Source organism: Coregonus clupeaformis, chromosome 1 (genome assembly GCF_020615455.1).
Source record: "Coregonus clupeaformis isolate EN_2021a chromosome 1, ASM2061545v1, whole genome shotgun sequence".
NCBI classification, from domain to species: Eukaryota; Metazoa; Chordata; class Actinopteri; order Salmoniformes; family Salmonidae; genus Coregonus; species Coregonus clupeaformis.
Genome location: NC_059192.1, coordinates 90,870,392 through 90,885,831, shown reverse-complemented (window position 1 = coordinate 90,885,831; position 15,440 = coordinate 90,870,392). Strand labels below are relative to the sequence as shown.

The window sequence follows — 15,440 nt, the reverse complement described above, 5'->3', positions numbered from 1 at the left end:
GTCATACCACAGGGTGAGGGGAGGGGGATGGGTCATACCACAGGGTGAGGACAGGGGGACGGGTCATACCACAGGGTGAGGGCAGGGGGACTGGTCATACCACATGGTGAGGACAGGGGACGGGTCATACCACAGGGTGAGGGCAGGGGGACGGGTCATACCACAGGGTGAGGACAGGGGGAATGGTCATACCACAGGGTGAGGACAGGGGGACGGGTCATATCACAGGGTGAGGGCAGGGGGACTGGTCATACCACAGGGGTGAGGACAGGGGGACGGGTCATACCACAGGGTGAGGGCAGGGGGACGGGTCATACCACAGGGTGAGGACAGTGGGACTGGTCATATCACAGGGTGAGGACAGGGGGACGGGTCATACCACAGGGTGAGGGCAGGGGGACGGGTCATACCACATGGTGAGGACAGGGGGACGGGTCATACCACAGGGTGAGGGGAGGGGGATGGGTCATACCACAGGGTGAGGACAGGGGGACGGGTCATACCACAGGGTGAGGACAGGGGGACTGGTCATATCACAGGGTGAGGGCAGGGGGACGGGTCATACCACAGGGTGAGGACAGGGGGACTGGTCATATCACAGGGTGAGGACAGGGGGACGGGTCATACCACAGGGTGAGGACAGGGGGACGGGTCATACCACAGGGTGAGGACAGGGGGTGGGTCATACCACAGGGTGAGGGCAGGGGACGGGTCATACCACAGGGTGAGGGGAAGGGGACGGGTCATACAACAGGGTAAGGGGGGGGTGGACGGGTCATACCACAGGGTGAGGACAGGGGGACGGGTCATACCACAGGGTGAGGGGAGGGGGATGGGTCATACCACAGGGTGAGGACAGGGGGACGGGTCATACCACAGGGTGAGGGGAGGGGGACGGGTCATACCACAGGGTGAGGGGAGGGGGACGGGTCATACCACAGGGTGTATTTGGGTATATTTGCATATATAAAAACATTAACATAAAAGGGTGGAACAGAGCTGCAGCCACCAAACACCTGCTCTGACTACTCCACCTGCTCTGACTACTCCACCTGCTCTGACTACTCCACCTGCTCTGACTACTCCACCTGCTCTGACTACTCTACCTGCTCTGACTACTCTACCTCCTCTGACTACTCTACCTGCTCTGACTACTCTACCTGCTCTGACTACTCTACCTGCTCTGACTACTCTACCTGCTCTGACTACTCCACCTTCTCTGACTACTCCACCTTCTCTGACTACTCCACCTGCTCTGACTACTCCACCTGCTCTGACTACTCCACCTGCTCTGACTACTCTACCTGCTCTGACTACTCCACCTGCTCTGACTACTCCACCTGCTCTGACTACTCCACCTGCTCTGACTACTCCACCTGCTCTGACTACTCTACCTGCTCTGACTACTCCACCTGTCTGACTACTCTACCTCCTCTGACTACTCTACCTGCTCTGACTACTCTACCTGCTCTGACTACTCTACCTGCTCTGACTACTCTACCTGCTCTGACTACTCCACCTTCTCTGACTACTCCACCTTCTCTGACTACTCCACCTTCTCTGACTACTCCACCTGCTCTGACTACTCCACCTGCTCTGACTACTCCACCTGCTCTGACTACTCTACCTGCTCTGACTACTCCACCTGCTCTGACTACTCCACCTGCTCTGACTACTCTACCTGCTCTGACTACTCTACCTTCTCTGACTACTCTACCTGCTCTGACTACTCCACCTGCTCTGACTACTCCACCTGCTAGACTGCCTCATGAATTACTGCTGTTGTCACGTTCTCTTGCATAATTCAACAAATGTGTCAATAGCAGGATACTCTCGGATTAAAAATCAACACGCTTGGCTCTAGATTACTCCTATCTAAACACCTATTACACAATCAAAGTGTTCATTTTCATGAGTTGCTTTCATTTCAGCGAATCTAATTTGTAAACATTTCAACTTCATTAAATTTTTACTTTTTTCAATTCCACTAAAAAATTAACACCCATCAAAATAAAGTTATCTTTCTTCTCTTTCCTGTGACGTAAGTGTCGAGACGGTGCGTTAAATCCCAGACGAAGCTTTAGCGTCCTTGCAAGGCAATGTAAACAAAGGAAATAGACAGCTGAAAAAGACTGATCCTCAGGTGGGCGGGGCATGCGCATTGCTAATACTAATGTCTTTTTCCACCTCAGGTAGCATCTGTCTGGTGAGCATCTACGGGACCCATCACAACCCTGAGATCTGGCCTGACCCAGACGTTAGTACACTTTACTCCATCTACACTCAGGACTCTGGCTAGCTCCTAGCATCCTCTCACAGTGCTGCCGACAGGCTAACTTTAGTCTGATGGCATTTCCCTCTTCCCCTCTCTAGGTGTACAACCCCATGCGCTTTGACCCTGAGGGCTCAAAGGGCCGTTCATCCCATGCCTTCATACCCTTCTCTTCAGGACCTAGGTTTGGATTCTCTTTTGTATGATCATTCTACACATGATCATCACAGCCCAGGCGTGACATAGCCCAATGTTTACAACCTGGTCCCTGATCCGTTTGTGCTGACATGACAGTGCAAACGGATCTGGGAACCAGCCTGTGATGATACTCGGTGAAACAGCATTAACCATCCCGATCATTCTGTGCTATAGGAACTGTATAGGTCAGAAGTTTGCCATGGCGGAGCTGCGTGTGGTGGTGGCGCTGACCTTGAGGAGGTTCCGCTTGACCCCTGGGGGGGTGGAGGTGAGGAGGCTGCCCCAGCTGGTGCTCAGGGCCGAGGGGGGGCTGTGGCTGATGCTGGAGACCCTAGACACCCCCCAGGACTGACCCCTGACCCCTGACCCCTGACCTCCATCTTTCCTCTATGGATCAGTCATAGAGAAACTGCTTTTATGCTTTTACTGTATAAACATACACTGAGTATACTAAACATTAAGAACACCAGCTCTTTCCGTGGCATAGACTGACCAGGTGAATCCAGGTGAAAGCTATGATCCCTTATTGATGTCACTTGTTAAATCCACTTCAATCAGTGTAGATGAAGGGGAGGAGACAGGTTAAATAAGGATTTTTAAGCCTTGAGACAATTGAGACATACGATTGAGTATGTGTGCCATTCAGAGGGTGAATAGGCAAGACAGCAAATGTAAATGCATTTGAAAGGAGTATGGTAGTAGGTGCCAGGCCAGGGTAATACGACAACGGCCAGAACGAATCAGATGAACAGGTATTTGATTTCTATAGGCGGGCCCATTTTTTTCACAGGACCTTTTAATGGTTGTTATAATGAACACACTAGGCAGCTCTTGAGTTTCAAGTTTGGGGAAGCTTACAATTTATCCTACCACTTCTACCTATCTGCTTCCCAGTTATGATTATTTTAATATGCACGTTTTCATGGAACAGTTTAATTTCAATAATAACGTTTTCGTTTCTCAAAATTATTGTCATCTTGTTAATCAAAAAAAAATCTGAATTAAAATGATAAAACTCCAAAAGTTAAAATTCAACTAATGCAAGAGCACCAGCCTTTGCCATATGGCCACATTGATACACCGTGATCCATTGGTGACTAAAGAAATTAGCGCATGGAACTCAGCGATAGCCTATAGGACTATACATTCCATCATCACCTAAGTAAAATACATAGGCCTAAAGCCGAAAAATAAATACAGTAAAATATCCTGATGAAAATGCAGGTTCTTTCAATCTCATTTATCTCTCTACCCGTCTTGACTTGAGCTATGTATGACTAGTGAAGTGCAACATTGTATCAACTCAGCAGGTTGGCGTGCTCAGGCGTGCCAGCTCCCTCAACGTTATCAGGACAGAGAAACCAAACCCATGCTCATTGCTCACATGGAGCACGCCAAACAAAAGACAATGAAAACATTTACCAAACTTATAAATAATGGTTATGAAATAAACCAACTTGTTTCTCACAAGTGTAGCAGGTTGTGAACTCTGCAAACAACGTTTCCACTCCGAGAATGACAACGGTAAATGACTTTAATACGACAACGGTAAATGACTGTAATACGACAACGGTAAATGACTTTAATACGACAACGGTAAATGACTGTAATACGACAACGGTAAATGACGGTAATACGACAACGGTAAATGACCGGAATACGACAACGGTAAATGACTTTAATACGACAACGGTAAATGACTGTAATACGTGCATTAACAGAAATGAATGTAACCAAATGACGAGGACTAACGGGACATTTACTAGGCCTACTGGTTACATATACAATGGAGAATTGAACAAAATAAACAATCGAAGGGCAAACAATTCACACAGGAGAGCTGAGTGCATGCATTCTGGAGAGAGACGCCCATATCTTCGCCACACACACACACCCCTCCCCTTCTTATTGTCTCAACATTTTAAATTATACTCAAAACACATTATCTTCACACAATGTAGATGCTTTTCACTGACAGCCGCAACTCAGTAATCAGGCCTATTGCCACGCGCGCTGACCAAACTGCTGGCTTCCCGGATAGGAATATGCCTATGCTCTTCTGATATGAAACAATCCAAAGCAAAAAAATAAAAGAATAAGCTAATGATCCTCTGTGGCTAAGTCAAGCTCTCTGGTAAAGTATTTTGAATTATTTTATTTAGACAGGAGTAATTATATAATTTTGGCAAAACATAAATTGCTTTAGGGGAAGCCAGCATCTGAATAGTGCACCAGCTAACTTTCATTTCTAATTCACAAGTGGCTAAAACCAGAGATCTGTATATGATGACGAGATGCTCATGTCTCCACCGTAATAATGTAATTCGTACCAAAGCCGGGAATGCAGGCGACAAGCTTAGCTCTGCATATCATGCCCATAGAAACGCATTGGGCTTATTCGGGACAGATTCTGGCGAGAGTGAGCCCTCTAGCGTTGACTCTTCCTCTCTGCTAAAACTAGCCAACGAAACAGCGCCCCTCTGTTTCCTTAGGTGTGGACCATGTATCTGCTGCTGTCTGGCCAGAAAAAGTATGACATGCCATACTCCTTTTGTCCAGACAGTATCAGATACATGGTCTACACATACGGAGACAGAGGGGCGCTGTTTCGCTCGGTCGAGTGCTTTATCTGAGATTGATGCGTCTTTCTGTCGGCGAGCGTCTTGGTCAAATAAATGATCAATATTTCAATATTTTATTTGGACGGGCAAGGTAGGGCGGTCCAGCCCCCCTAGGTCCCGCCCATAACGCCTGCGCTGTGGCAGGCGCACCGGTTTGTGTCAAGAACTGTAACGGAGCTGGGTTTTTCATGCTCAACAGTTTCCCGCGTGTATCAAGAATGGTCCACCACCCAAAGGACATCTAGCCAACTTGACACAACTGTGTGGGGCGGCAGGTAGCCCAAACGCTTAAGAGCCTTGGGCCAGTAACTGAAAGGTCACTGGTTTGAGTCCCCTAGCCGACTAGGTGAAACATTTGTCGATGTGCCCTTGAGCAAGGCACTTGCTCCTGTAAGTCGCTCTGGATAAGAGAGTCTGCTAAGTGACTAAAATGTAGAACGCTTTCGACACCTTGTAGAGTCCATGCCCCGACGATCTGAGGCTGTTCTGAGAGCAAAGGGTGGTGAGCGACTCAATATTTGGAAGGTGTTCCTAATGTTTGGTATACTCAGAGTACGTCATTTGAAGCATGTATTGAAACATAAATAAATATATAACAGTGAATGTAGGTAGGCCTACTGAATGTATGTGAACACGAATTCATTAAGTACACCTTTTTATCAGAATTGTTAATGCAATTTTTGTAAGCTATTTTTGCATTGTTCTTTTGAGAATTCAATAAACATAGACTTGATGAGTGCTGTGCTAGCACGTGACCAGAGGCCTCTGCTCTGAACTGTCTTTACTCTTTTTGAATAAGAGATTTCCCTCCTTGAATAAGCTGGTGAATATAGCAGGTGTTCTCCAGTGTTATATGATTCAGATTCAGTGTCAATGGCAGTTTACCAGGGACAGCTTGGGTAGAAATTTGTTGCAGAGCACATATCTCAACCCAAACATTCTTCTGTCATCAACACACTTGCAGATCTTGCCTTAGAGTCATCTCTCTAGACATCTGGGATTCCTCTCACAATGTTCCAATGTTCTGACTTAAAGGGACATTTCTAAAATGTTTCAACTACATATTCATCATCTCCAGCACCACCCCAACACAAAATAGAGCGTTTGTATGTTTCGTAGTAAAGAAGATAAAGGAGGCAAGTGTTTCCAATGACATCATCAGTGTGCATCATGTGATTCTAACCAATTATGAGTAGGCATTGCCTACTAATTGCCTACGAATTGGTTGATGATGCCATTGGAAATACTTACAGTGCATTCGGAAAGTATTCAGACCCCTTGACTTTTTCCACATTTTGTTTCGTTACAGCCTTATTCTAAAATGGATAAAAAACAAAAAAAATCCCTCATCAATCGCCACACAATACCCCATAATGACAAAGCAAAATGTTTGCAAAAAAATCATAAATGAATATTACATTTACATAAGTATTCAGACCCTTTACTCAGTACTTTGTTGAAGCACCTTTGGCAGCGATTACAGCCTCAAATCTTCTTGGATATGACACTACAAGCTTGGCACACCTGTATTTGGGGAGTTTCTCCCATTCTTCTCTGCAGATCCTCTCAAGCTCTGTCAGGTTGGATGGGGAGCGTCGCTGCTATTTTCAGGTCTCTCCAGAGATGTTCGATCGGGTTCAAGTCCGGGCTCTGACTGGGCCACTCAAGGACATTCAGAGACTTGTCCCGAAGCCACTCCTGCGTTGTCTTGGCTGTGTGCTTAGGGTCGTTGTCCTGTTGGAAGGTGAACCTTCGCCCCAGTCTGAGGTCCTGAGCGCTCTGGAGCAGGTTTTCATCAAGGATCTCTCTGTACTTTGCTCCGTTCATCTTTCCCTCGATCCTGACTAGTCTTCCAGTCCCTGCCGCTGAAAAACATCCCCACAGCATGATGCTGCCACAACCATGCTTCACTGTAGGGGTGGTGCCAGAGAGTTAAATCTTGGTTTCATCAGACCAGATAATCTTGTTTCTCATGGTCTGAGAGTCTTTAGGTGCCTTTTGGCAAACTCCAAGCAGGCTGTCATGTGGGTTTTACTGAGGAGAGGCTTCCGTCTGGCCACTCTACCAAAAGGCCTGATTGGTGGAGTGCTGCAGAGATGGTTGTCCTTCTGGTAGGTTCTCCCATCTCCACAGAGGAAGTCTGGAGCTTTGTCAGAGTGACCATTGGGTTCTTGGTCACCTCCCTGACCAAGGCCCTTCTCCACTGATTGCTCAGTTTGACCGTGCTGCCAGCTGTAGGAAGAGTCTTGGTGGTTCCAAACTTCTTACATTTAAGAATGATGGAGGCCACTGTATTCTTGGGGACCTTCATTGCTGCAGGAATGTTTTGGTACCCTTCCCCAGATCTGTGCCTCAACACAATCATGTCTCGGAGATCTACGGAAAATTCCTTCGACCTCATGGCTTGGTTTTTGCTCTGACACGCACTGTCAACTGTGGGACCTTATATAGACAGGTGTTTGCCTTTCCAAATCATGTCCATTCAATTGAATTTACGACAGGTGGACTTCCAATCAAGTTGTAGAAACATCTCAAGGATGATCAATGGAAACGGGATGCACCTGAGCTCAATTTCGAAGGGTCTGAAGACTTATGTAAATAAGGTATTTCTGTTTTTTATTTTTAATAAATTTGCAAAAATGTCTAAAAACCTGTTTTCGCTTTGTCATTATGGGGTACTGTGTGTAGATTGATGAAGACATTTTGTTATTTAATCCATTGTGGAATAAGGCTGTAACGTAACAAAATGTGGAAAATATCAAGGTTTCTGAATACTTTCAGAATGCACTTATCTTCCTCTATCTTCTTTACTACAAAACATAGAAACACTCAATTTTCAGATGTTGATGTTGGGGTGGTGCTGGAGATGATGAATATGAAATTGAAACATTTTGACATTTCCGTTTAAGGGTCGGGTTTCTGACAGTAGCCATAGAGAGCTGTCCGTCCATCTGTCTAAAAACAGTAACACCGAACTATAAATAGTCACCAGCAGGGTTTCCTGTTGTGGCCAAACAGCACCAGTGATTGTGTAATCATTGCTACGCATTAAACATTAAGCAAGCGGCTGCAGAGAGTAGCAGAACACCAGACGATAATACTGTAGCGAGAGGCACCTATCAAAGATCCAGTGATCAAGAGATCCAGTGTGATCCAGAGTGAACAAGAAGTGATCAATCCTGTTTCCATGGCGTCTGAGCAGCAGGGGGGTGATGAGTCCTCTCTCCCCAGGGAAGAGGCTGTGTGCCCGGGCTGTCAGGGCTCAGGGCCCCTGGTCCTGCCGTGTGGTCACAGCCTGTGTGAAGCCTGCCTGGGGCTGTGTGAGGGTGAGCTGGGCCAGGGTGGCTGTACGGTCTGCTACGGCAGAGACCTGCTGGACTGTGTCCTGAAGAGACTGCTGGACTCCCTGTTCCAAGGGCAACCGCGGCGGGCCAGAGATGGAGGGTTAGAGGATGGGAGCGGGGTGCTGTGTCCACTACACGGGGAGAGGCTGACGTTGTTTTGTGTGGAGGACGAGGAGATGGTGTGTGTGGAGTGTCAGAGCGAGGAGCACGACGACCACGAGTGTTGTCCCGCGGAGGAGGCCGTGCACGACTGCAAGGTGAGAGTGTTGTGACTGACTTCCTACACAGATACTCAGAGACGAAAGCAGAATTCAGAGTCCACAAACGCAGAGCTGCGATAGTCCAGCGGCCAATTGTGACATAGCTACAACTGGTCCTCTGGGAAGTATAGACCAGCTGCACACCTTCCCAACACTCCCAACCAACGCGGCTCCATGTACGCGGCTCCTATTCATTTGAATGTGGTGGCGGTTGGACAAATCGCATGAGCCACTCTGAGAATTCCAAAAGTATGAAAGCCAACAGTCCAATATTCTTAGAACACAAGTTTTTGGACTCTGATAAGCACTTTACTACTCCGACTAACTACTTGTACTGCAGCCATGGAATGGAAGGTGATAGACATAGGGGAGAGTGGGGTAAGTGGAGCCGTGTTTTTACATTCAGCATCACTCTGTCAAGATAAATATAATATTCTTCCTAACAAAGATATCAACGTATATTTAAAGATTTTGTGCATCCCTGGAAATAATCAGAATTAATGTAAACATTACAGTTTTGAAAATATAGCTTGTCCCAAAAAAAAGTGGTCTCTTGGCACACCTTACCCCGGGTATGGGGTGAGTTTAGCTGTGGGACAGGGTAATTAAGCCGCCTACAAATTTCTGTACTGAATGAAATATTACCACTACCTTTTTTAAAAGCATGTCCATTTTTTTTTCTAACAAATCACAATCCCTTTTATTTTATTTTAAGCATCTTTGAACAGAGGCTTAACACCTTACAAACACTTTGTTAACATGGGCCAGGCCCTGTTGTTACCTCATATCCCAGCGATAATGACTTGCATTACGCCTGGGAAGAAAACACTTCAATTTGCTCAACTTACCATTGGCTCAACCATTGGCTCAAATATTTTGACTACATGGTCCTCTGTAGCTCAGCTGGTAGAGCACGGCACTTGTAACGCTAAGGTAGTGGGTTCGATCCCCGGGACCACCCATACACAAAAAAAAATAATTATGCACGCATGACTGTAAGTCGCTTTGGATAAAAGCGTCTGCTAAATGGCATATTATTATTATTATTATTTATTAGCCCACACAGCTACACGGATGCACTTTCATGCTAGGTTTAGGAGCTCATATTGAAGCTTACAGAGACCCCAACTGATGTATAGAACAATCTTTAAATTATCTACTTTGGTTTAGATACAAGCATATGAAACCTCTAACAGAATAACTGAAATTGACTTGGTGAAATTTTTTGGACCTAACTTTTTTACCACTTTTTCCTTGTGGTTTCTACCTTCACAGACTCCATGAAATTATGACCACTACAATTTTTGTATGATTTCCCAGAAACAAGGGTGGCTCAACTTACCCCACTCTCCCCTACAGTACAACTGATCTGATGTGGATGTTAGAAACCCTGACCAAGTAGTATGGAGACACCTGTATTTTGTATGCCTTTGGTTGATCACTGTCACCCATACTGTATGTGTATGTTGACTTACCCCTGAACTCTGACCCCAGAGGGAGCTGACCTCTGCCCTGAGACCTCTACAGGAGAAGCTGGAGGCTCTGAACACCGTCAAACAGACCTGTGAGGAGTCAGCTGAACACATCAAGGTTAGAAGGGGTCAAAAGGCATCAGATCCATCCGATAGACAGAACGATGGATCATTTCTGGGTTTTAATGTGACTTGTTGTGTGTCATACCATTGATCAAATATACTTACATCAGGACTGTGAAATGGTAACAGCACAATAACTGGGATTGATGTTGAAACAGTTCAGATCTAGTAGAAGTACATTATCATTGAAATCATACAGTAGATCCAGTAGAAGTACATTATCATTGATATCATACAGTAGATCTAGTAGAAGTACATTATCATTGTTATCATACAGTAGATCCAGTAGAAGTACATTATCATTGACATCATACAGTAGATCCAGTAGAAGTACATTATCATTGTTATCATACAGTAGATCCAGTATAAGTACATTATCATTGATAGCATACAGTAGATCTAGTAGAAGTCCATTATCATTGATATCATACAGTAGATCCAGTAGAAGTACATTATCATTGATATCATACAGTAGATCTAGTAGAAGTACATTATCATTGTTATCATACAGTAGATCCAGTAGAAGTACATTATCATTGATATCATACAGTAGATCCAGTAGAGGTACATTATCATTGATATCATACAGTAGATCCAGTAGAAGTACATTATCATTGTTATCATACAGTAGATCCAGTAGAAGTACATTATCATTGATATAATACAGTAGATCCAGTAGAAGTACATTATCATTGTTATCATACAGTAGATCCAGTAGAAGTACATTATCATTGATAGCATACAGTAGATATAGTATAAGTCCATTATCATTGATATCATACAGTAGATCCAGTAGAAGTACATTATAATTGATATCATACTGTAGATCTAGAGAAGTACATTATCATTGTTATCATACAGTAGATCCAGTAGAAGTACATTATCATTGTTATCATACATTAGATCCAGTAGAAGTACATTATCATTGATATCATACAGTAGATCCAGACTGTGAAATGGTAACAACACAATAACTGGGATTGATGTTAAAACAGTTCAGATCTAGTAGAAGTACATTATCATTGTTATCATACAGTAGATCCAGTAGAAGTACATTATAATTGATATCATACAGTAGATCCATTAGAAGTACATTATCGTTATCATACAGTAGATCCAGTAGAAGTACATTATCATTGATAGCATACAGTAGATCTAGTAGAAGTACATTATCATTGATATCATACAGTAGATCCAGTAGCAGTACATTATCATTGACATCATACAGTAGATCTAGTAGAAGTACATTATCATTGTTATCATACAGTAGATCCAGTAGAAGTACATTATCATTGATAGCATACAGTAGATCTAGTATAAGTACATTATCATTGTTATCATACAGTAGATCCAGTAGAAGTACATTATCATCGTTATCATACAGTAGATCGAGTAGAAGTACATTATCATTGATATCATACAGTAGATTCAGTAGAACTACATTATCATTGTTATCATACAGTAGATCCTGTATAAGTACATTATCATTGATAGCATACAGTAGATCCAGTAGAAGTACATTATCATTGTTATCATACATTAGATCCAGTAGAAGTACATTATCATTGATATCATACAGTAGATCCAGTAGAAGTACATTATCATTGATAGCATACAGTAGATCCATTAGAAGTACATTATCATTGATATCATACAGTAGATCTAGTAGAAGTACATTATCATTGATATCATACAGTAGATCCAGTAGAAGTACATTATCATTGTTATCATACAGTAGATCCAGTAGAAGTACATTATCATTGATATCATACAGTAGATCCAGTAGAAGTACATTATCATTGATATCATACAGTAGATCCAGTACATTATCATTGTTATCATACAGTAGATCCAGTAGAAGTACATTATCATTGATATCATACAGTAGATCCAGTAGAAGTACATTATCATTGATATCAGACAGTAGATCTAGTAGAAGTACTGTACATTATCATTGATATCATTTCCTGAGCTACACCTAATTCCACCTGATAAGCTGCTAAAGTATTGATAGGGATAAGGTCATTGTGATTCTGATATCACCTCCATCTCTTCTTCCTCCCTCCTGTATCTCCATCTTTCATTCCGTCTTCATCCTGTCGTCCCCCCTTTACCCCTGCAGAGCCAGGCACAGCAGACTGAGCGTCTGGTGCAGCAGGAGTTTGAGAAGCTGCACCAGTACCTCCGAGACGAGGAGGCTGCTGTGATCTCTGCTCTGAAGGACGAGGAGGAGGAGAAGAGCCAGAGGATGAGGGACAGGATAGACGGAATAACAGACCAGATCAACTCTCTAGCCGAGGCCATCGAGGTGACGGTGGAGGCCATGGACACTGACGATGACGAATCCTTCCTCAAGGTACGGACTCATCAGAGAACAAGTTCATGATATGAAAAGAGGTTGTAATATAAGGATATTGTTGTTTGCTTTTCAAGTAAGATGTCTCCTTTTCCATTAGGACTTCAAGAGGACCTCTGAGAGGTGGGTGTGTTACTCTTAACCACATCTCACCTATAAACACATCTCACCTATAACCACATCTCACCTATAACCACATCTCCCCTATAACCACATCTCCCCTATAACCACATCTCACCTATAACCACATCTCACCTATAACCACATCTCACCTATAACCACATCTCCCCTATAACCACATCTCACCTATAACCACATCTCACCTATAACCACATCTCACCTAGAACCACATCTCACCTAGAACCACATCTCACCTAGAACCACATCTCACCTATAACCACATCTCACCTATAACCACATCTCCCCTATAACCACATCTCCCCTATAACCACATCTCACCTATAACCACATCTCACCTATAACCACATCTCACCTATAACCACATCTCACCTATAACCACATCTCACCTATAACCACATCTCACCTATAAACACATCTCACCTATAACCACATCTCGCATGGGCTACCTCTGTCTGTCTGCCTGTCACAAGAGATTACAGTATATATCTTGTAAACCTGTTGACAAGTGAACCTTCTTCTGACAGGACTCGGGTGACAGTGCAGGAGCCGGAGGAGGTGTCAGGAGCTCTGCTGGACGTGGCCAAACACCTGGGCTGTCTCAACTACAGAGTCTGGGAGAAGATGCAGGACATCATTACATACAGTGAGTAGAGGAAGACCATAAGATCACAATAGATGTGCAAATAATGTGTTTTGAGTACTGTAGGAATGATTAACTCAATGTACTCTCTCTCAGTCATGAAAATGTATGCATTCACTAACTGTAAGTCGCTCTGGATAAGAGTGTCTGCTAAATGACTAAAATGTAAATGTATATGTAATCAATAAATCTCTCTCGCTCTCGCTCTCGCTCTCGCTCTCTCTCTCTCAATCAATCTCTCTATCGCTCTCTCTTGATCTCTCTTGCTTTCCCTCCCTCCCTCACTTCCAGCTCCTGTGACTCTGGACCCCAACACAGCTGATATCTGCCTGTCTCTGTCTGATGATCTGACCAGCCTGCGGTACACAGAGGAGGAGGAGCGTCTCCCTGACAACCCAGAGAGGTTCTGTTACTATGAGTGTGTTCTGGGTTCCGAGGGCTTCATCTCCGGACGACACACCTGGGACGTGGTGGTGGGGGTGAACAGCGAGTGGGCTGTGGGCGTGGCACGGGAGACGGTCCCGAGGAAGGAGTGGTTCCCCCCGAGCCCAGGTACCATCTCCTGCCATTGTGCCATTGAGCAAGACACATTACTTAAACAAAAAAAACCAGCTCTCCATCCAGGTGGCGCTGCTCCGTGGCTGACCCTGTGCCAATCAATGTGAACGTGTGTATGTGTGGCGGTTGAGTTAGGCACAAATACATATTTTCTCAAATGGACAATAAAGTATCTATTCCATTCTATTCTATTCTAGAGAGGGGCCTGTGGACCATCTGTTACTATGGAGGTGAATATCACGCCCGCACAGCCACCGCCACCGCCACCCCCTGGTCCTGAAGAGAAGGCCCCAGGAGGTCAGAGTGCAGCTGGACTGGGACAGAGGCAGGGTCACCTTCTCCGACGCCTCAGACAACACGCTCATCTACAGGTTCAAACACAAGTTCACCCAGAGAGTGTTCCCTTACTTCTCCAACACCTGCAAGAGACATCCTCTGAGGATCTCAGCCGGGAAGGTGTCAGTTACATCAGACTAGCCTCCTTCATTAAGAGCTGATTTGGTAAACCTATAGTTAGGGGCATTAAAAAGCCGTTGCTACAGAACAGGTAAAAACATTTGCTTCAAAGTGGATGCACCTATGCTGCTGCAAAGGCATTTCTAAAAAGTATATTTTTTATGCAGCTATACAGTGGGGAAAATTTTTATTTAGTCAGCCACCAATTGTGCAAGTTCTCCCACTTAAAAAGATGAGAGAGGCCTGTAATTTTCATCATAGGTACACGTCAACTATGACAGACAAATTGAGATTTTTTTTCTCCAGAAAATCACATTGTAGGATTTTTTATGAATTTATTTGCAAATGATGGTGGAAAATAAGTATTTGGTCACCTACAAACAAGCAAGATTTCTGGCTCTCACAGACCTGTAACTTCTTCTTTAAGAGGCTCCTCTGTCCTCCACTCATTACCTGTATTAATGGCACCTGTTTGAACTTGTTATCAGTATAAAAGACACCTGTCCACAACCTCAAACAGTCACACTCCAAACTCCACTATGGCCAAGACCAAAGAGCTGTCAAAGGACACCAGAAACAAAATTGTAGACCTGCACCAGGCTGGGAAGACTGAATCTGCAATAGGTAAGCAGCTTGGTTTGAAGAAATCAACTGTGGGAGCAATTATTAGGAAATGGAAGACATACAAGACCACTGATAATCTCCCTCGATCTGGGGCTCCACGCAAGATCTCACCCCGTGGGGTCAAAATGATCACAAGAACGGTGAGCAAAAATCCCAGAACCACACGGGGGGACCTAGTGAATGACCTGCAGAGAGCTGGGACCAAAGTAACAAAGCCTACCATCAGTAACACACTACGCCGCCAGGGACTCAAATCCTGCAGTGCCAGACGTGTCCCCCTGCTTAAGCCAGTACATGTCCAGGCCCGTCTGAAGTTTGCTAGAGTGCATTTGGATGATCCAGAAGAGGATTGGGAGAATGTCATATGGTCAGATG

General features: G+C 44.5%; 2 protein-coding genes across 3 annotated transcripts in view; both read left to right on the top strand.

Annotated features, from left to right (window-relative positions):
* Nucleotides 1-2,977, top strand: part of LOC123491392 (ryanodine receptor 2-like) — a 21,090-nt gene extending 18,113 nt beyond the window's left edge. The window contains exons 7-10 of the mRNA XM_045221982.1: nucleotides 19-75; nucleotides 2,193-2,257; nucleotides 2,374-2,456; nucleotides 2,645-2,977. Of these exons, the coding sequence (XP_045077917.1) occupies nucleotides 19-75; nucleotides 2,193-2,257; nucleotides 2,374-2,456; nucleotides 2,645-2,822 (383 nt within the window). The 3' untranslated portion in view covers nucleotides 2,823-2,977. The remainder of the gene's footprint in view (nucleotides 1-18; nucleotides 76-2,192; nucleotides 2,258-2,373; nucleotides 2,457-2,644) is intronic.
* A 5,150-nt stretch (nucleotides 2,978-8,127) lies between these two features.
* LOC121584755 (E3 ubiquitin-protein ligase TRIM39) lies at nucleotides 8,128-14,667 on the top strand. 2 transcript variants are annotated; one of them, XM_041900851.2, is made up of 7 exons: nucleotides 8,128-8,692; nucleotides 10,190-10,285; nucleotides 12,413-12,646; nucleotides 12,747-12,769; nucleotides 13,312-13,430; nucleotides 13,719-13,979; nucleotides 14,183-14,667. In XM_041900851.2, the coding sequence occupies exons 1-7, from the start codon at nucleotides 8,279-8,281 to the stop codon at nucleotides 14,263-14,265; spliced, it is 1,230 nt and encodes a 409-aa protein (XP_041756785.2). In that variant the 5' UTR covers nucleotides 8,128-8,278; the 3' UTR covers nucleotides 14,266-14,667. The 2 variants fall into 2 exon arrangements, with proteins under 2 accessions (XP_041756785.2, XP_041756793.2); XM_041900859.2 differs by lacking the exon at nucleotides 8,128-8,692 and adding an exon at nucleotides 8,723-9,073.
* Nucleotides 14,668-15,440: the final 773 nt, after the last annotated feature.